General features: G+C 41.5%; 1 protein-coding gene across 6 annotated transcripts in view; it reads right to left on the reverse strand.

The window, feature by feature from the left end:
• The window catches only part of ENOX1 (ecto-NOX disulfide-thiol exchanger 1), a 495678-nt gene that overhangs the window by 175110 nt on the left and 298417 nt on the right, over nucleotides 1-22151 (reverse strand). For all 6 annotated transcript variants that reach the window (XM_045012813.1, XM_045012820.1, XM_045012827.1 and 3 more), the window contains 2 exons: nucleotides 20963-21103; nucleotides 20350-20487 (listed from right to left, as the gene is read on the reverse strand). In XM_045012813.1, coding sequence (XP_044868748.1) covers nucleotides 20350-20487; nucleotides 20963-20972 — 148 coding nt within the window. In that variant the 5' untranslated portion in view covers nucleotides 20973-21103. The remainder of the gene's footprint in view (nucleotides 1-20349; nucleotides 20488-20962; nucleotides 21104-22151) is intronic.

Genomic DNA, 22151 nt, shown 5'->3' on the forward strand with positions numbered 1-22151 from the left:
GCATGATGTTATTTTTGTAACTTTTTAGTTTATTGTTATTAACATATATGAACTTTCCATACAAGTATTAATGAATCTTAGTCATAACCTGTATTTATCTTTAAAAGACTCATTTGTGTTTGGCCAATCTCTTATCATTATTCATGTACTTACTGTGTTCAGATTCCAAAAATGTAACCATGCATTATAAAATCTACTTGATCCTGACAGAAGGTGCTTTGTCATTTTTTCCATTGAAAAGATTTCTCGGTTGTTATATTTATAATTCATCTCAAGTAAATCTGACTCTATAGATGAACATAAGTGACCATCACCTAAGAGACTGATGAAATTGTTGAATTGATATATGGGCCAACAATCCAACTCTTGTTTATGAGCATCTGGCCAGGGAGGCTATTTGGAAATGTTTTCTGTTGGTAAATGCCAGCAATAATAAATGTTGAAGCATACAACAGTACACATCTTTAATTTTTAAGTGTAATGAATGGAGAAATGGAACAATCCATTTAATCTTCATGTATCACGTACCAATGCACTTATATATGCCAACTGTTAGTTTTTAAATGGTCATTAATGATGTAAAATACCTTAAGAAACTATGTTATTATATGTAATTTGTTAATTAACAATCTACAGTGCTTCCACATTTGGAACTTTCAACTCCTGAAAAAAGATGAGGGCACATGTTTGCTTTGAATTTCAAAGTTGTTTTCCCTATGAACCTAATGGCAGATTGTCTACTGAGTATTTGGATGAGTATATGGAATGTGAATCTGTGACAGGGTGAAGTTTGAAAGTTTATTACAGCTGCACTGCATGGAGCCAAATTCCACATCACAGTTGCATCATAGTCACTGTACTAGCAGTTGTTGGGCAATGGATGGTTATTGTCTCCCCAACAATCAGATAAAAGTTTTGGCTTTTGTTATCCCAAACAGTGAAGCAGAGTGAAGGAGATGGTGGTCAGTGGACTGTGACACTATAGCTCCTTGTGGACATGGAACCTTAGTTCTGGAATTTTCTAGGTTACTCAAAACACTAATATATGCCTGTAATCTTAATTTCACTTAAACAACCCTTTTTGTCATGGACATTTCCTTTGTTTGTTTTTTAAGAGGCCTTAAGCCCTGACCTAAAACCACATCCCTGCATACCCCATGAGGTCCACAAAAGGGGAACAAAAATCCACCAGACCTTTGGAAGTCCACACAGGGAAGGGGTGGTGGTAAAATCTCCTGCTAGTCCTATCTCCACCCACCATCCTGTGGATGGGAGTGACAATGCTCTAGTCCTCCTAAATTCCACAAACAGGGAGTCCAACTTCTCAGACCCTGTGTAGCTTTTTAGGGAGCTGAGCAACTCTGATGCAGAGCTAGGAGGTGTTTAGGTATGTAGCTCCCTTCCTATCGACTTCCTAATCATGTCTGATGGACTGGAACTCTCATTTTTAGGTTGAGCTGGGCAAGAAAAGGAGGAATAAATATACCAGCAGGAGAGTTGGGGACAACAGAACTGGGAGAACAGTCTCCCTTTCCTTCTAACTGCCACTGCCATCTGCCTGTCTCCTATGGTCCTCAGCCCTGGTAAAGGTGAGCCAAACAGTAAAGTCTCCTTTCCCTGCTCCCTCTGATCCTACCCCCACCATGAGCCTTAGAAGTACCATAAGCCCCCAACAGCCTTCAACCATCTTCTCCTGTAAGCCTCAGAGGACTCATTAGGAACTCCAAGCCTGCTGTGGGCCTTAGGAGACTCCTGAAATGAACTCTAACAGCTATTTTCTGACCCTATGAGCCTTAGTAATCTCTTTTATGGCCTTCTGAACCTATAGCCCCATAGGAAGGGCTGAATGGTGGCTCCCGTAGTCCCCGCCCACCCCATGAATGTCAGGAGGCTCCTCTGGGCCTGCCCACAGTCTACTGCAAAGCATCAAACAAGCCCATATTGCCTTGGCAACTTGCAAAGAGATAAAAATAGGCTCCTTAGCCTCTGACGAGCTTAAATCAATTTGCTGGGGACTAACAATCCTACATAGAGGGTCATAGGGTGGATCCCTAGCAGCCTCTGAAGGCTTGAGGAAATTGGGACCCAATGGGCATAAGGCTTGAGAGGAATGTGTGACCCTCAAAAACAGGGCCGCCCAGAGGGGGGAGGCAAAGGGGGCAATTTGCCCCGGGCCCCGGGCTCCGCAGGGGCCCCCAAGAGAACAGCTGAGGCTCCCGCCTCCGCCCCTCTCCTGGAGCCTTAGCACATCAAGCGGCGTGTCTCCGGCGGGGCCCCTGAGCCCTGCCCCGCTCAGAGCCGCGTGGTGAGGGGGCGGGGCTGCGAGCTGCCTCCAGGCTGAGCTCAGCTCCCTCCGCTCGGCGTGGAGCTCACAGCCCCGCCCCCTCACCACGTGGCTCGGAGTGGGACGGAGCTCAGGCCCCGCCGGAGACTCGCTGCAGCTGTTCAGCGATGCGCTGAGGCTTCGGGTGAGGGAGGGAGCCAGGGGTAAGAGGCTGGGGGGGGGCGGTCAGGGGGCAGGGAATGGGGGGGGTTGGATTGTGGGCATTCCGGGGGAGAGTGGCTAGGGGTTGGGGCAGACAGGGAGCAGGGGTGGGGTCCCAGGGTGGTGGTTGGTGGGGTGGGGTCTCTGGGGGACAGTAAGGGGACAAGGAGCAGGATGGGTCAGGGATTCTGAGGGGGGCAGGAAGTGGGTGGAGGTCGGATAAGGGGCAGAGCCAGGCTGTTTGGGAGGCACAGCCTTCCCTACCCTAAAGCTCATTCAGCAGTTTGAGGCTTGCAGAAGAGCCAAGCTGTTAGCTTTTCCATTAGGGTTAGCATCCCTTTCACTTCTCAAATGCCAAATTCTAGTCTACATGTAATTTCAGTGCCATAGGGAGATTCATGTCAGGGGAGGGTAGCTTCATTTAAAATTAGCCACTGGGGGGAAGGATCACATGAGAAGAGCAATATCCTTCCCAACCCTACCAAGGGAGACCCCCCTCCCCTGCATTCCCTGAGGCTTCAGAGGGGTTAATTCAGTGGTTCTCAAACTTTTGTCCTGGTGACCCTTTCACATAGCAAACCTCTGATGCGACCCCCCTTTTTATAAATTGAAAACTCTTTTTTATATATTTAACACTATTATAAATGCTGGAGGCAAAGCGGGGTTTGAGGTGGAGGCTGACAGCTCACGACCCCCAGTAATAACCTCGTGACCCCCTGAGAGGTCCTGACCTCCAGTTTGAGAACCCCTGGATTAATTTAATTTTAGCACCCTGTGTCCATTCACATGCATGTGCTATTTTGAGCATTTCAGTTTTGACAACATAGGCTCATCCCAGATTCTGGAACAAGCTCAAATGCTAAGTTCGTGGAGTATGTACATAAGCTATAGTAAAGAAAAACCCACAGTAACCGTCTCCAGTTTGTGAGGGACCACATGGAGCCAGTCTCTAGGAAACAGATAAATGCATGGAGATTAAGTCCATTAATGGCTATTAGCCAGGATGGATAAGGAATGGTGTCCCTAGCCTCTGTTTCTCAGAGAGTGGAGATGGATGGCAGGAGCGAGATCTCTTGGTCATTACCTGATAGGTTCACTCCCTCTGGGGCACTTGGCATTGGCCATTGTCAGTAGACAGGATACTGGGCAGGATGGCCTTTGGTTTGACCCAGTATGGCTGTTCTTATGTTCTAACCTAAATGAACCCAAAGTTATGGAGACAGATATGAGTCAAGGAAGCCAGCAGAGTATCAGAAACCTGGAAAAATCTCTGACTGGATGGGCTCAGGCGTTTGGTCACAAGCTTAGGTGGTTCAAAAGTTTTGGATTTTTTTTTAAGCAGAATTTTTTTTATTGTTTCTTTAAACAATCAAATACAGCAAACTGCAAATATTTGGCCACACACTTCTGAAACCTCAAACCATATTCAGGTTTTGGCAGACTAATTTCAGCTTTTCAATTAAAAAAACCACAACAAATTTTGAAGGAAAGCAGACATTGTCCGTGATTTTTTTCTGCTTTTTAAAAACCCCTAGTTTTTGATCCAGAAAAAGTTTTGATGGAAAATATTTGTCCAACCCTTTTAATGAGCTTTAGTGCCTTTTAGCACTAGCTGATGCTGAGAACCAGTGATACCTTGTAAAGAAGTTTTCTCAAAACTGGGTTTGTGCCGAAATGCGGAAGGTTTATTTTTCCCAGGGGCGCCTGTGGAGGGGAGCAAGTGGGGCAATTTGCCGTGGGCCCCGTAAGGGCCCCCAGGAGAATATAGTATTGCAATTTTTTTTATAGAAGGGGCCCCCAAAATTTCTTTGCCCCAGGCTCCCTGAATTCTCTGGGCGGCCCTGCTCAAAAAAGCCTCCTGTGGCTCATGATGAGGGCTCTCTCCTCCAGCAGACCTCAGGAGGCCACTAGAAAGGAGGGAAGAATTTCATTCTCATTATTTCTTCCCCTGCCAAGCCCACTGCTCCTTCCAGTCCCTCAGTGTAGATTCCCAGATCCCTCAAAAGCAGGGTTCCCTTCCTATGGATCTCAGGAGTTCAGAGTGACTGAATGAAAATAAGGAGTTACGGCAGGGGAGCAATACTGTACTTAGGGGGCATTCCCCACCCCCAGTCTTGCTCCCCAGCAGGGGACTCAGGGAATGAAAAACCTCTCCGGCTCCTCAACTGCCTCCTGCTACTCCCTGGAGTTTCCAATGAGGTAAACATAGCTTGCGAGAGCCAACCTGCCACAGCAACATTCCCAATTAAAAAGCTGATAACTTATGAAATCTGCTGTGCTAGGCCCATCTGGTAAACTAGATTTTCTCTTTCTCCTTTCCTTATTTTGTTGTATGGCTGTGGAGAGAGGTGAGATGGGGACAGGAGATCTGGTCTCTGAACACCTCAATTTTTAGCACGTCATAATTCATGAGCCCATCTCTAATTCACTTCTAGTTACATTAATATGTTCTACCTTGATCCCAGAGCTGACTTTATTTTGAGGCCATGATTTAATTTTGTGATTCTGGGGGGGGAAAGGGGAGACACAGAAATTGGGTTTACAGTGGAAGCTCAGTTGCAACCTTAATTGTGGAAAGGCTGCCAGTACACTGTAATTGAATTCCAGATACATTGTACTTTGACATAACTGCGTGGTTAAGAAAAAGATTGGGAAATTTCATAAAACAAAAAAATATGTTTGGTCTGCAATTCAACTTCCAGGGGAAACTCACTGAAAAGAGATCAGAGAAATATTGCAGAAAGAATAGTTTTATTTAGGGAGGTTATTTCCCCTCCCATGCTATGTACACATGCAAAACAGTGCAAACACACAGATAATGACAAGGGTATAATCTCCAAACGTCCATTAAATCCCATTAAAACCCCACTATAAATCACGGAGTTAAAGCTGGTTGTAAGGTAAGGCACATAGTGAAAAAAATACCAGTCTTAAAGGATGTGGTGGGAAAGACCTGCAAAAGTCCAGTTTGATGAAAGTTAAATGAGGATTTAGGTGATGTGGGGCAGGGGGGGAAAAGTAATGTTCACTTATCTGCAAGAATTCTTTAAAGACATTATGGTTATAAATAGGGGAAATAATTGGGGAAGTGCCATACTTGTTTAGATTTACAAAAGTATTTGATGAGATTCCATATCCGACGTTAGTGACTAAGAGTCATCATGAAATAGGAGGTACAGAGTGGCTTCTTCCTCAAGAGATCTATTCCCTATGTTTCCAATTCTGCCATTAAGACACAGGCCTGTGCCTTGAAAAGTGCAGGGTGGCACTGCCTTAGGACACAATTCCACACACAGATAGAGGAATGAATAGAATGCACTTCCCTGAAATGTGTGTGTGTGTGTGTGTGTTTGTGAGAGAGAGAGAGAGAGGGGCCTGGCCAGGGTCCTGCCCTAAGTTCCCTCTAAGCTGTGCAACCATGCAGCAGGCTATAAAGGGCCGTGCAGCCATAGGGGCCAGGAGAGGAGAGAGGTGGGGGGGGGACTGGGAGGGGAGCAAGTTGGGGTATGCAAGGCTGCTGCGGGCCTCTTCCCCAGCCCCGGAGCTCCTGCTGCTGGTGGGGAGAGAGGAGCCTCTCTCCTGGAGCTCCGTGCTGCTGGCGGGGAGAATGGGGCCCTCTCCGGAACTTGCTGCTGCCGGCGGGGAGAGGGCTGGGGAGAGTCCTCTGGCCCCAGACCTGGGGCAGCCTGCACCCCAAACTCCGAACCCCTTGGCCCCACCCCCGCCATGCATCACCTCAACAGTGGTGCACGTAATAAAATTCATTCCACACATGGATATAAAAAATTAGAGGGAACATTGCCCCATATCTTCCCCCTTTGAGGTGACTGAAGCACTAAAATGAACTATCTGAGGAAGTCCCTTAGCTCAAGAGAGCGCAAGGGCTGCAAGTGTACCTGTCCCTTGGGGTAAGGGGGCAACACAGGATGTGGGGGAAGATTTCTGTGCAAGGTGAGGCATAATCTGGCAATATGTGTTCAGAATTGTGTCTGTTTACTTTAGTAACAAAAGCAAAAGGTTTTACAACATTTTACTCTTATTAGCTCTGTAGAGTTACACAGTTGAGAGAAAGAAACCTGGATTCTATTCTGGTTTGTGTATCAGCAGAATTGTTAACTCTGCTGAGTCAAATTCTCCATTTTTTTATGTGCTTGTGAAATCCCAGAGAAGACAAAGCAGAATTCGGCCTGCAGAATTACTTATCACTGTATTTTACTGATGAAGCATAAATCAGAAGGAATACAAGCTACCCGTCAGATCCCATGATGAGTTTGCAGGGCTGGCAGTACTTCTACACTCAGAACATTTTATATGAAGTTCCTGAAACACAATAAACATGGAAGTCCAGGATAAAGCTACACTTCACGAGCTGGCGACAAAGGGTAGCCATTTTCCAATTGTAAATGGATTATGAGTGAAGTAAAGTGCTTTAAAGGACTTCCTTTGTTTCTAATTTATGGTATACAAATGTGGATGAGGTATTAAAAACAAGATCTCAGAGGTTACAAATGAAACAAAAATTAGAAGTACAGCAAATAAGAAGCAGCAATGTAATCCGATTCAAAGGGATTTGGATCATTTAGGTGACTGGGATTACAGAAGTCAAATGCAATTCAATGTAAAAAATGTAAAATGATTTGCCTAGAAACAAGAAACCAGCGTATGCAATGTCTGTTAAATCAAACAATCACCTAGCATTCTAATAAGGAAAAGGATTTGGGAAATAGTGAAAAAAAATAGTACTAAAGGCAATAATGCAAAGCCCTGCAGAAGTAAAAAGAGGACCAGTAAAGTGTACTAACAGTGAGGTAAAATATAAAACTAAGTGAGTGACAATGTCTCTGTGTGAGACTTTGAGCAGTGAGATGTGTTTGTGCTGCTATTTCATGCAGTTGCAAGTGCACCTTAGAAATATTTGTTGCGTTAGAAAGTAAGACTGTATTAAAACCTACCTTGTTGCTTTGTTGATGGGAAACTAGAGGCCAGGGGATTGAGGGAGCAGGGAGGTAGGAATGTAACCTTTAGTTGTTAGCTACAAGAGTTACAGTAAAAAAAGCCCTCTCCTGAGATCAGCCAACCTCCAGCCCCTAGACAAACATTTCAGAGGATGGCAAACTAGAATGTCCCAGCTCAACTGCTGAGGTAAAACATGAAAAGAGAGGCAGTCTCTAAGGTACACAGCATGGTGCACATAGTCATTAGCTGTTATTACTTTGTTTTCTTTGCACAGTGCCTTCACATTTCTAAGGAGCGTACCGGTCTGCAGGGGCACCTGCCATCTTGTGAGGCAGAGCTGATGCAGTTTGCTATGGAGGAGACACACTGAGCCATACATGGAGATTTGTGTTATTTCCCATGGCCCAGTCATGCTGTTACTTGTAAGAGTAATCATTAGTCACGTGAGAAATCCATTGCCTCCAATAGGACTATTCATGTGAATGAGGATTACTTGTAAGCAAGCTTCTGCAGAATCGGACTCTTGTTTTGTTGTTTCCATCATTCTAAAAGAAAATCCATTCTAACTAAAATAAAAACCTAAAAACCTGCTGGAATGTTTACTTTTACGAATGGAAAATATAAATCACAGCTCCCAACTGTATTTAGATTTATAGTACAATACCCTGAATTGCAATAAGAAATGTTCTGAGCCTCAAGACTGAAAGGCCTTAGCTTTGGGAGTCAATAAATCAGTGGTGACATGCCAGAACTAACTAAGGGTTGTTATAAAATTAAGCTTGATGACATACTTGAGGTAATTAGTTGGACCAGAACTAAGAGACACAGAGTTAAAAGGCAATATATACAGGAAGAATTTAAGGAGTTATTTTATTTTTCAGGGGGTTGTGAATCACAGGAATGAACTTTCAGTTGAGATTGTTTCATGGTCCGAGTGCTGGATAACAACATGAGAGGACCCCACTCTAATTAAAATAATCAGTCTTTATTAAATCAGCATTTTTCAGAACAGCTCCAACTGTATTTTCACATTCCTAGCCATCTCACACAGCACTCATTCTCCAAACTCCTTCCTCCTGCAGCCCATGGTCCTTCCTCCAGGTTCCATGTAGGCTGCTACCAGGGCCGGCTCCAGACCCCAGCATTTTGCCGGTAGGGTGGCAGGCGGCTCCAGCGGACCTTCTGCAGTCATGCCTGCGGATGTTCCACCGGAGCCCGGGACCAGCGCGCCCTCCGCAGGCACGTCTGCAAGAGGTCCCCCGGAGCCGCGGGACCGGCGACCGGCAGCGCGCCCCCTGCGGCATGCTGCCGTGCTTGGGGCAGCCAAATTCCCAGAGCCGCCCCTGGCTGCTACACTGCTGAAGTATTGAAGTGCATTTCAGCAAAAAGCAGATGATTACATAGAATTTAATACATTAAATAGACATTAGTCAGCTTTGTGCTCAGGAAGAGATACTCTGAGTGTCAAGAGAGTTTTTTTAAAAAGGCCATATTTCTCTCGTTTGCCCTCCTAATTTTTTTTTTATTTTTTATTTTTTTGGTCTTTGTGGGGTCTTATTTTATTTTTGATGTTGCTCTTCTCTGGTACATTTTGTACAGTTTTTAAAAAGTCAAAAAAATAAGGCTTGAGATGGAAGAGTTATCACCAACTTTCCTAGACAAGAGGGGCCTAGGGACTCCTTCCATTCCTAGGCTACTATGTAAGGATCTGATCCTGCAGACACATATGCATGCCTAAGGATTGAGGCCTACATTTTAAGAGTCCTGAAAGGGATTCATAAAGTTGCTAAAAGCATTGCTTGATTAGGGACAATCTAAAGATTAGGTAATAAACGTTAAACAGGGAAGTTGGCCATAATTATTTCACCAAAGAGTAAAATAAGGAATAAGGAATTGGGCAAGACAATCACAGCAGAGAGCACAAAATGAGTTTAAGAAACATTTAACATGAACCGTGCCTATCCCTGCCTTACCTATCTCCTGAGGTACTGAGATCTTGACTTCTGCCTTTGTTCCACAAATGATGCCAATCTTGATCACCCATTCAAAAAAGATTTCCAACCAGAACCATCATGCTTTCACCTGTCTGCAAGGAGCACCCTGCAAATGTCAGCAAAGCCACCTCATTGCCTTCCTGCAAATCGCTTCCTAAAACTACCTTCTGCTACAATGCCTACAAAATAACTAGACAATGGTTAGGCAACTGCTTTAGTGTGACCATAACTTTTCATCTTGGTTAGTGTCATCTCACTCTTTACTTGTGCTCCCCCATCTATTTGTTTTATCCACTCATCTATTGTCTTACACTTAGACTGTAATTTGCACAGGTGTTTTAGCCATGTTGGTGCCAGGATATTAGAGTGACAAGGTGGATGAGGGTAATATCTTTATCGGACCATCTCCTGTTGCTGAGAGACAAGTTTGTCTCACCCACCTTCTCTCACTTCGACTATGAGAAATTTGGGGCAGAGACTGACTTTGTTCTATATTTGTACAGTGCCTAGCACAATAGGCCTCTGGATGCTACCCTAATATAAATAAATAAATAAATAAAAATAATAATTATGAATAATAAGAATAATGTTGTTTTTGTGGGTATGGGATGGGAAGATGAAGATTAATTGACAATGGAAAGCATTTAGAGTCAAGATAGCTTTTATCCTCTGGAAAAATTCCTGATAGTGAGGAATCTGAATACATATACATTAGAAAGGGAATTGCCTGTAATGAGGCTATATCAAATTCTTGAAACCACAGTAAGACAGTAACTCTAATACTTGGGCAGCGAACACAGTCTAAATACAGATTAGAAAGTATTTCAACATGTTAAATGTCATTTTTTTCCTCTTCTGAGTCCACCAAGAGAAGTCTGTAAGGGACCAGCTGCCCCCTGTTGCATAAAACATTACTCTGTAATCTGCTGGTGATGTCAGACGCGTCATTCACCACCAGTGGAGCATGGAAGATACATGGTCAGGTAAATCCATTATTTAACTGAAACCACACAATGCTATTGGATTAAGCAGAACTTTACCTCACCACAGGCAAACTAAGAAGAAAGGTCATCTTGTGGTTGAAGCATAAAACGGAGAGTCATAAAACCAGTGTTCTATTCCCGGCTCTGCTATAGACTTCCTGTGTGGCCCTGAGTGAACCACAATCTCACTATGCCTCAGTTTCCCCATTTGCAAAATAGGGATAATACTTCTCTTCCTATGGCGCAGGAGTCAGTCTTAGTTCACTAATGTTGAAAAGGGAATTTGAGATCCTTTGACTGGAGGAGGTATACAAATAGTATCAATAATCTGTGTTCCAGCATGAATGAATGGTGGGAATGAAACTGTCCCACAGAGTATGCTGGATTATTTTGTATAGTAGGAGGTTGGTGATGGTTTGTGATCTGTTCTTTATTGAGACTTGAGGAGAAGAGAGAAAAAGTAATAACTATAAAGGAACATTACCCTCAAATTAAACTAAAAGGATGAAAAAAAGTTTTATAAAACCTTAACCTGAATAGAATATTTTCTGTGTTTTTAATTTAAATTAAAACAAGATTTTTTGGTGTTAGTAACAGCAGCCAGAATTTTTAAAAAGTATGAATTATATGGCACTAAAAATGTACCTAGCACTTTATAATCTAAGTTGTGCCAAGCAGTTGGCATGTTCCTTCTCTCAAAGGGTCTCAGGCCACAAGCTAGCACAATACAACAGAAGACAGGAATACAACAGAATACAAAACCTACAATATACAGCACAAATTTTACGTTAAGTTCATCCCTTCAATTCACAAATGTGCTAACATGCCCTGGCTAGACCCTCCAGTTCTGTTTATTTGGGGGCATTTAGCCCTAATGCCAAAGTTACAACTTTTATTTTAAACGTACAACTTATTTCTAAAACAAACTTTAACCATTATCAGAGGGGTAGCCGTGTTAGTCTGGTTCTGTAAAAGCAGCAAAGAATCCTGTGGCACCTTATAGACTAACAGACGTTTTGCAGCATGAGCTTTCGTGGGTGAATACCCACTTCTTCGGATGCAAGAACCATTATCTTTACCCTTGGCCTCAATTAAGGACCAATACAGAGGACACACTTGAAATGACCTAAGAGGAATGCTTACACTGAATCAAAGACTCTTAGTATCTCAGCCACATTTTCTCTCCCCTTTAGATGACTCTCCTTTTTTGTAACCTAGTCGTGTCTGTTCCTAGTATTTTAGGATTAAAGTCCCCTGGTGTGAAATCTCCTTGAGTAACACTCACATCACAGAAAGTGTGATTAACTCGGCAGGTGCTTTTTGGGTCAATGAAAAAACCAACCTGTTACACTAATACATGAGATTTCTTTATTGATGTTCTGAGTGAGTCCACATATTTGCATTCTGACATTACCTCTTTTATTCTTAATGCTTTCTCAAGTCTTGAGAATGTCATAAATTGTTTTAGTAGTGTGGAGGCTTTAGTCTTCTATACCTTTATAGTATATTGTGTGTCTCTTTCCTTTGATTATCTTGATTGCATATTCAGAGAACTTAAACTCTGTCAATCTTTGCTCTTCTTCCTCTTCAATAAAACCCAGCATGTCCACAACAATGACTGTGCAAGTATAGCACAGAGGAAGGAACTAGAATAAAATTACACCAGGAACTAGAATAAAATTAGGGAACTCTGCTCATTTATTTTCTCTAGTGTGCCCCTGATTTTTTCCCCTGCTTTGTATTATATGAATGGTCTGAAGCTATGATTTCTAAAGAAGGATCTTCCCAAGATCCTGTAACCACAAAGCTTTAGGAAAGCCCATTGAAGGTTTTGAAGATTAAGACTTAGACCCTTGAATTTGTTCCAGTGTTAAGTTGCAAGTCAATGTAGAGTCTGGAGCAGCAAGGTAATAAGTTCCCAGTGACCTACATTGCTATGTCAGTAGACTGCTGTATTAATTCCTAAGTATAGCTTACTGCAGTCATAGACCTGGGGATCAAGAACAAGTGGCATATTTTCACCAGTTGTATAGCCAGCAGGATGGGGCAAAGCCTCCTGGCCAAGTGATCGCCTCTCAGAGTCTTCACTAGCGGTCTTCCATCTCTGGGGAAACTGCTAGACATGACCACTGTCCCCTCTGTTCTGTATGATTTTTTTTTCATTAACTTTACAAAAATGAGTACAAAAACAAGCCATAAGCAAAACGTTTCAATGAAAACAACAATTAATATTACTGACATCAGGACAAGATGATTTGTGTCTGGAACAGCTTTCCTGGGCATGCTTCAGCAATTGTTATGGTGGAAAAGAGATTAGTTCCTGGCCTTTTTGATAGTCAGGGAGAAAGCTAAAGGAATTCTTTAAGTCATAGTCTGTCTTGAATCTACTTTGCATTTTTCCACAAACAGTGCTTGAGTCATCTGTTTTCTCACTTTTTTTGACTTAAGATTCTAGGAACCATAGTGATCACAGTTTTCAGGCATACAGGTCAAGTAATAGACAGATGGTGTAATTTGCCAGGAATAACTTTATTTATAGATCAAGTGTATGACTCTCTTGGTGAACATCTGTGTGACACTACACCCCATATTCTTTATAGTACTATTATTATGATATGAGTAAGGCATAATTATGATATATTTTATGCAAGATAGGTCATGTATGATATCATTGAAAATGTTATGATTTACTGAATATGATTATCCTACTTGTATGCATGTATCATTTTAGCACCTGAAGTTAGGAATATTGTTGATGTATCTATTACAAATGTGTTTACACCTGGGGAACACCTACTAGGCAAAAGATTGTCAGTCTAGATGCTCGTTGGGAGGGTCCATTCAAGTCAGTGGACCATTAGAGAGAACAATAAGTCTTAGAACAGGGGTTGGCAACCTCTGGCACACGGCTCGCCAGGGTAAGCATGCTGGTGGGCTGGGCCCATTTTTTTACCTGCCACATTGGCAGGTTCGGCTGATCGTGGCTCCCACTGGCCACGGTTCACCATCCCAGGCCAATGGGGGTGGCGGGAAGCCGCGGTCAGCACATCCCTCACCCGCGCCACTTCCCGCAGCCCCCATTACCCTGGGATGGCGAACCACGGCCAATGGGAGCTACGATCGGCTGAACCTGCCGATGTGGCAGGTAAACAAACTGGCCCAGCCCGCCAGGGTGCTTACCCGGCGAGCCGTGTGCCAGTGGTTGCTGACCCCTGTTTTAGAAGAAGCTAATCTCCCACCAGAGAGCCTTCCTGAGGAAGCTACAAACAGCCTCAGAGTCATGGTTGCTATGACACTACAGGGGCATGTGACCAGATCACCTGGTACTGGACTGCATCTTGGAATACCAGTGTTTTTCTGCTGAAAGGTGTGGGAACCAAGCTTGGAGACAGAGGGATCCTGCCATATGCAAAAGCTATTTAAGGCAGGGGAGTGACATCATCGTGGTTCTTTGTTGACTCTATACCCAAAGAGACTCCTGGAAACACCTGAGGAACAAGGACTGACCTGCGGGGAAGTGCTGAACCCAGGCTAGAGGGATTATTAGCCTGAAAAAGGAATATCTGGGGTTTAAAGCTGTAAGCAAGTGTGGCTGGCCCCTCAAGAATCTCTGCAGTCTGCTTAAATCATCATTTAGGGTGAGAATTTGCTACTCATATCCAATCTCTTTAGTATATTAAGCTTAGTTTGTGTGTTTTGTTTGGTTGCTAGGTAATCTGCTTTGATTTTTTTGCTATCCTTTATAATCACTTAAAATCTATCTTTTGTAGTTAATAAACTTGTTTTTGTTTTGTCTAAAACCAGTGTGTGGAAATCATAACTGGGTACAGAAAGCTCTTGAATATCCTTCTTCACATTGAGGGAGGGGGCAAATTTCAGCCTACGCTGTACAGATCTCTGTGCAGTGCAAGGCAATTTAATTTTGAGTTTACCCTCCAGAAGGGGGTTGTGCTCTTGAGCAGCTGGGCAGTTCCTTAGCTGTAGCTTTCCCATGCAGAGCTGATCACAGCAGCCTATAAGTACTGCAGCTTGGTGTGTCCCTACCTGTGTGAATGCTGGTGAAAGAGCAAGCTTGGAGGGCTTTGCAGCTTGTCACAGCAGCACAGTGTGATAGGGAGCCCAGGCTGGTGGGTCACGGGGGCTCAGTGTTACCCCAGTTCCAGGTGGCAACCCCGGGGGAACCCGTCACAGTCTGGACTTGTGGTTTTTGTTTGGTTTACCACATGGTACATGTGTGCACAAAGAGTTTAAAGAAGCGTCTAAGGGTGTCCAGCTGTTGACTTTCAGGCAACTATACCCATCCTCACTTTTATTTATAGTTTCAACATTTTTTGCCCATCCGGCATCTTAGATTCACGAACTGTGGCAAATTTTTCTTCAACAACAGTCTCCTAAACTTAAAATTACTTCAGTGAATAAATAACCAAACTAATTCACTATATTCACAATGATGGCCTAGAACCAAAAGAACAATCAGAAAGAAATAGGAGAAACAAATCATCCATTTGATAGCATGTCGCCTTTCAGAAAAAAGGGTGATCTGATGCTACTTGCTGAGGCAAACACAACGCTAAAATGACAATATTCAGTAGTACTAAAATTATTTTGAAAAATTTCCACTGCAAACCAAAATAAAAGTCTCTCCAATGATCTGTGATCAATAACATTTTTTCAAAATACATTAAATAGTGGGCAGTGGAGTACTAGAATCATTGCTGTGACTGCCATCAAGTGAATGGGGAGGACTTCAAATCTCACAAAAGGTGCAGCAGAAAGAAGAAACTGACAATATTTCTCAAAGTCTCAGAGCTGGAAAACACCAATTTCAGTGCTTGGATCATTCAAACAGATTTGCTCCAACCAAATCTATTTAACAGATTTGCTCCAACCTTGCCAGAAAATTTTCACCTCTAGGCTAAGGCCAAGCATGAGAAATTTCAGCCCCAAAGGGAATTTTTTGGAAAAATTATAACCTATTGAAGAGAGGGGCTTAGAACGATAACTATACTGCATCAATCTTTAACAATTAAATTAAATGCATTATTACACTCTATTTATTGTATACTTTATACATTACATTATATTAATTTACATACATTAAATTATATGTAATGCAGTAGCCAAATATAACCAGTAATGATGAACCTTCCAAATAACAAGAAGTAGAAGCAAAGAGTATAGAAACAGAAGAGATGTGATACATTTATTCACAAGAATCCATGTTTACAAATGAAAGGCTCTGACATTTGCCCAGATCAAAAATCCAATTTTACAGCACTAGGAGATAAGGAATGAAATAGTGTACAGATAACATCTAAACAGGTATTAAAAGGTTAGCAGTGCTTAAAATTGATTAGTCACCAGGACCAGACAACACACATCGCAGAGCTTTATAGAAAAATTGGCCAGATATTGCAGAAGCCTAAGCTGTCATTTTTACAAATTCTCAGTTGGAGAGAGTCCTGCAAGCTGCCAAGTGGCCAGCATAATTCTATTACAAGACACACGTTCTGGGATATTACAGAGCAACTAAATTAACATCAGCTGAAGAAAGGGACAAAAAAAAACTTTAAACGTTTGAGCAGATCAAATGGAGGAAAAGTGGAGGGGAAAACTCTAAAGCTTAGTAACAGCCAGCATGGCCTTCAGGAAGGGAAAGCCGTGCCTGAATATCTTTTGGGGAAACTCAAGGATTGTAGACAAAGTTGATGCACCAGGACACCACAAGTTGGTACTGTAGTCAGAATTTCAGACTGTGCTAGCTTAGGTAACATTTCATATGCAAGATAAATCTCAACCTAAACTCAGTCTAAGGTATTTACTGCACCAGGGCAGGAAAATAAAAACAGCCAGAAAAAGGTCTTTTTAGAGCTAGAAAGAAGTTAGTGCTCGGATACCATAGGGGTCTCCTCTTTTTTCTTTTGTAGAAATACTGTTGATGAGGTTATTGAAAGCAAAGTGTAAATGCTGAAGAAGTTTAACGTATCATGAGAATTAACATAAATCATGAACACCAGAGTCAGGAAGGGTGAAGAACCATTTAAGTACTTGGGCTAAAACAATGGATGGAAAATGTAGTTCAGTGCAGATAAATGTGCCATAACCAGTAGAGCTATAATTCTGTTCGTGGCAAAGTATTGTGAAAATCATGGTTTTGTCATGGTGAAAAATGTCAAAACTCGTGAAATCATGGGGAGAGGGTGAGTGAAATGTCAAAGCACCTATTTACTTTGGGAAATACATAACACAGTAGAACCTCAGGGTTATGAACACCTCGGGAATGGAGGCTGTTCATAACTCTGAAATGTTTGTAAATCTGAACAAAACGTTATGGTTGTTCTTTCAAAACTTTACAACAGAACATTGACTTAATAGAGCTTTGAAATGTTACTATGCACAAGAAAAATGCTGCTTTTAACCATCTTAATTTAAACGGAACAAGCACGGAAACAGTTTCCTTACCTCGTCAAATCTTTTTTTAAACTTTCCCTTTATTTTTTTAGTAGTTTACATTTAACACAATACTGTGCTGTACAGTATTTGCTTTTTTTTTTTAATTCTCTGCTGCCTGATCACATACTTCTGGTTCCAAATGAGGTATGCAGTTGACTGGTCAGTTCGTAACTCTGCTGTTCATAACTCTGAGATTCTACTGTACATAGTTTTATTCATAGGAAAGCAAAAGGCATGAGAGAAGGGGACTCTTCTACTCCTCACTGGAAATAAGGAGATATATTCCACTCCAGTAATTAATACTTATCACTTATGCCACACTTTACACTTTAAAAGTGCTGTACAAATATTAACTGATCCAAGCAGTGCTTCTAATATAGGTGGTAAAAAATAGTTCCAAAAATAAACTAGCAGCAATCAGCGTGATAAACTAAAGTCCTCCAGATCCTCACACATGTAAATAATACGAACGGGGTCAAATTCAATTCCATCTGTGCCAAACTGTTGACTCAATGGGGAGGTTATAGAGGTGTTGCTGAGAGAAGAATTTGCACAAAAAAGTGGAGAGAAAGGGGGAAACACGAAAGGAAATGTGCAAATCCTGCTACATTAAATACAACCGAGACATTGATCAATGGAACCAGACAAAGGCACCCTGACACAAAATCATTTCCAGATTTGGAGATAATAAAGTCAAAGTTCAGTAAAGCACATCAAGAGAGCACTGGGTTAGTTTGTTTCTAGGGGGCACATATTTATCGGTCAAGCGAAGCAAAGCCCTATACTCAACTCAATGGCATTTCTGTCTGCGACACAATAGCTTTTGAACAACACATTTGATCAATTCAGATTTTTTTTAGAGACTGTTCTAGGCATCAACAAGCTTTTGCTTTTGGTGAAAACTGGAAAAGCCTTCACTGGAAAATCAGGCCCACAGAATGTTCATTTGGTACCACGGGAAGAGAAATCTTCACACCACCCACTGCCTATGCATAACAGGCAGCAGCTAAATATGTTGCTCTCCCTCATTGGGTGTACAGTTCGGCCTACATAAGCAATGAAGTGTGTGACTCTCTAGTTTACTGCACAACTGAACACCAATGTACCAAGTGGATGAAAAATGTAAGACAAGGTACAGCTGTATAGTTGGGAAAACAGTGTATCTAATGGTTATAGCAGGGGACTGGGAATCAGCCCAAGATCTACATCAGCTACATTTCCTGCTCCAGACTGACTGGTTGTGTGATCCTAGACTAGTAACCTAACCTTTCTGTGTCTTAGTTTACCCATCTCTAAAATGGGTAATTCTGGGCCAGATCCTCAGCTAGTGTAAATTGGCATATTTCCATTCAATGCCTAATTTCAGAAAGGACAGCCAAAAATTTAACTTCACAAATCCCCCTGGGAGGCAGATATAGTTGCAGTAACTAAGGCCCCAGAATTATGAGTTATTATAGTTTAAGATTTGCCAGGCATCAAGGCCGTTTAGAAAAGAGAGAATGGAGGCCTACGAGAAGAAAAACCGAAGGTCTAATGGCTGGATTTCTTCAAAGACATTTCTTTTCTAAAAGAGCAAGTGGAGCTAAAGAGACTTCCCCCTTTTTTCTGTCGGTGAATGAATTAAAAAAATAACCATTAAATTAATATCAAATACTGATCTCCTATGATGTGCCAGACAGGGTTGTAAAATAGGGAACTTGATGGAATCTACTATTATAATCAAAATGTGTATAAAAGGGAGGTCACCTAAAAGTGATACAGCTCTGGGCAAAATATTGTAAATTTCAATGACAGGGTTTACCTCATGGGCAATCCTGTTAGAAAAGAAAGGGCTGCGTTCACATTGGTTTCTTTTAGATTAAGTGATAAAGTGAAGAAGTAAGGCTAATGGTTGCAATCAAACATGTTTGTGCTATCGAGTTAGTGAAATACGTCTATGCTGAAAGAGTCAGTAAATAAAAGGAACTAGAACCAAAATGTGTATTTAGAAGGACACCTGACCACACTGCAGAACAAACAAACATACAAACTTGCAGCAGCAAGTCTCAATTGACTCAGGGTTCATGCTATGGGGCTGCAAAGAGCAGTGTAAACATCCCTACTTGGGCTGGAGCTCTGGCTCTGAACCCTGAGGAGGTCGGGGTGGGGGTGGGGGGCTGTCAGGCTTGGGCTCCATGCCAAGTGGAAACGTCTATACTGCTCTTCGCAGCCCCATAGCACAAGCCCTGCAACCTGGAGCCAATTGACCCGGGCTCTGAGACTTGCTGCCATGGGTATTTGTTTGTTTTTGCAGTATAGATGTATCCTTAGCCAATTTTTTTTTAAATCATCTTCCCAACATAGTGATTGAGTAAAAGTGTTATTTTCTATTGTCTTTGTATAATTTGATTCTGAAAACCTACATGGTTAGAATGACAAATTTCCTAGCTTATGTTAGCCAAATCATAATCCAATACCATTTTTGCCTTCTTATATTCTGTGCTATTAATTCCTGTTGATAAGGATATTTAATGAAATGCTATAAAACTAAATTCATCTTTTGAGTCCTTTTCTTTAGTTAAGCAATCAGAATTAAAAGAACCCTAAGCAAGATGGTACGAATAATCAGTTAAGCAGTTGCTTACCTAAAGTTGTTTTTATACCCTATCTTTCTTACAGAGAACTAAACTGATTTACATCAGCTGTGGATCTGGCCCATTGTATGTACCTCACAGGAGTGTTGTGAAGCTTAATTCACTTTGACCCAATTCCTCTCCTACTGAAATCAACTGATTTCAATGGGAGCAGGACTCAACCTTCAATGTTTGTAATGGGCAAAATAATATTTTTATTATTGCTAGAAAGATTAAGTGATTGACTACAGAGCTCTAGCAAGCTGTAAATGAAATGACAAAGTCAAAGAATAATAGCCCTTGAAAATTAATTATGGTGTTCAAAAAAAATTAGAAGAAAGAAGGGATTGCTTCTCTTTTTCAGTTAGCTAATGCTACCAGTGGATATGAATTGCATGTGATTCGCAGTTTTTTTCTGAATCTATTTATAGCTGCACTTTCTTTTGTCAGCACAACCATTTTCCTCCAGTCAAGAGGTTGCAACTGCTGCCCATGCTATTCCTTGGCAAAACCTCGAGGAAAGCTACTGGGAAGGAAAATCAGCTCTCTCTCAAAGACTAAGTACATCTCTTGATCCCATCCCTAACCTAGACCCAGCATAGAGCCTGGAGGTCAATGGTTTAGAATTCTAATTTCCCCAAAGATTTTGGCTATTCCAATAGGTTAAAACATGGTATGGATTACATACCCATTATACAAAGAGACTAATAAATAGTATGCAATATTAATCATAGAAGTTGTGCACCTACAAACACTGTACTGAGACTATAAAAATACACCTGTCTTCAGCAATGATTCCAGATGTTTATAAAAAGATTGAAAAAAATCCAGAGACATCTGCAACAAATCTCTAACAGAAATCTTACCCGTCACAAGCTGTTGTCCAGCTAATCCTACTGGAACCATCCCGAGGTTATTCATAGCAGTAGCCCAAGCTGTTGGATCAGTGACTGACATATTAAGTTGTGTGGTATCTATAGTTGTACTTCCCAAACCATCGGCAGCTGTGGCAAAAGAGACAAATTCTGAGTTTAAAAGTCAATATGCCACAATTTTTAACAGAAAATGGTGTTTGAGACATAAATAAATCTCACTGAAAACAATTAATTTTGTTTATTATTATGATACAACTTTTTGGAGCACACGTAAAATTGTTAGGTGCTATATAGAAGTGAGAGAAGATACAGTCCTGCTCAAAAGATCTTATAATTTAAGACTACCAAATCAATGACAAATGTTTCTGTGGAAATACACATCATGAGATTTCCACATATTCAAAGAAGGGACACATTTCTCATTAAACTTAGTTTATTAAAGAAATTGTGACATTATTTAGGCAACCGTATAAAAAGAGGTCACACCAGTTTGACTTGTCTTAGGAAAAAGATTATTAAGTTCCATTTGAAAACAAAAGGTAATTATCACTAATCATTTTAGCAACAATATTTTTGGTGGCCACTGCATAGTGCAGATGTTTACCTGCAGCCATCGTTTAAACTGGTTCCTTTTGTCGCTGACTGACTTCAGGTAGGAACGTATCCACTACTGTATTAATAACATCTTGCGATGGGAGAATTTGCCTGTCATTGAATGCAGAGTCCACACACAGTTCATTAAGCGCTGCAAGAAAACACAAGTAATTAGATATTAAATGCTGACTTTAAAGTCTAATTTCAAAACAGCATGCCCTGACTGAAATCTATATGAAGCTCCTACCTACTCACAGTTGGATCTCCAAATCCAGTTCAGTTGTACACCTTCATCAAGTGTTAGTGAAGGAGTTTCAGCCAACCTGCATTCTTGCTTACTGAATAAATGGTGCCCATGTATGAACCTATCAGGTGTCTTGCCTCTGGCTGAAAAGCCTTCACAAATTAGGTTTTATCAGTACCCGCACAGCCACCTCAGCATGCCAACATCAATTGAAAGGACATACTTGGGCTGCATATGAATTTTTTAAAAAGTTAAAAATTAATTGATGTTGTGAGTTTCGAGGAAACAGTTGCCTGTTAAATATGTTTCCAGACGAAGGAGTAACTTTAAGAGTGGAACACAAACCGGGAAGGGCTTGCTATGTTAAAGACGACATACCGGTACTTTCTTTAACAAACACAATATCCTGAGCCTACAAAGTGACACCAATGAAGCAAAGGGGGTGCATCAGCCTCCATTTGAAATGCCTTTGCTTTGGTAAGGTTTCTGTTGCAACATGAATTTTACATAAAGGTAATTCTTTTGTCTGTGACTCTCATTGTGTCTGCGTATTTCTGAAAGTTAAAAGGATTTGAAGAAAAGGAAAATAAAGCATGAAACCAAACTGAGAGGTGACAACTTTGATTATAACAACACCTTCAAATTCTTACAGTAGAGCGAGCGAATATTTATTTTGCTTGAGATAAGCACATAGCTAAGCCCATTTTAGGTCTTTTATGCATTACTTATGTAACAGACTGCAGTGGAGTTTTTGGCGCCTTTACAGGCTGTCATGATTGCCTCACTGCTGTGTAAGAGCACTAAGGGCTTGATCCAAAGCTCACTGAAGTCAATGGAAAAATTCCCATTGATTTAATTGTGCTTGGCTGGTTCAAACCTTAAGACCCCAGGTTTTCATCACGGAAGTCAGCTGAAGTTTTGGAATTAATTTCACTGGAAGCAAAAAGAGGCTTTA

The sequence above is a fragment of the Mauremys mutica genome, chromosome 1, assembly GCF_020497125.1.
Source record: "Mauremys mutica isolate MM-2020 ecotype Southern chromosome 1, ASM2049712v1, whole genome shotgun sequence".
In the NCBI taxonomy this organism is placed as follows: domain Eukaryota; kingdom Metazoa; phylum Chordata; order Testudines; family Geoemydidae; genus Mauremys; species Mauremys mutica.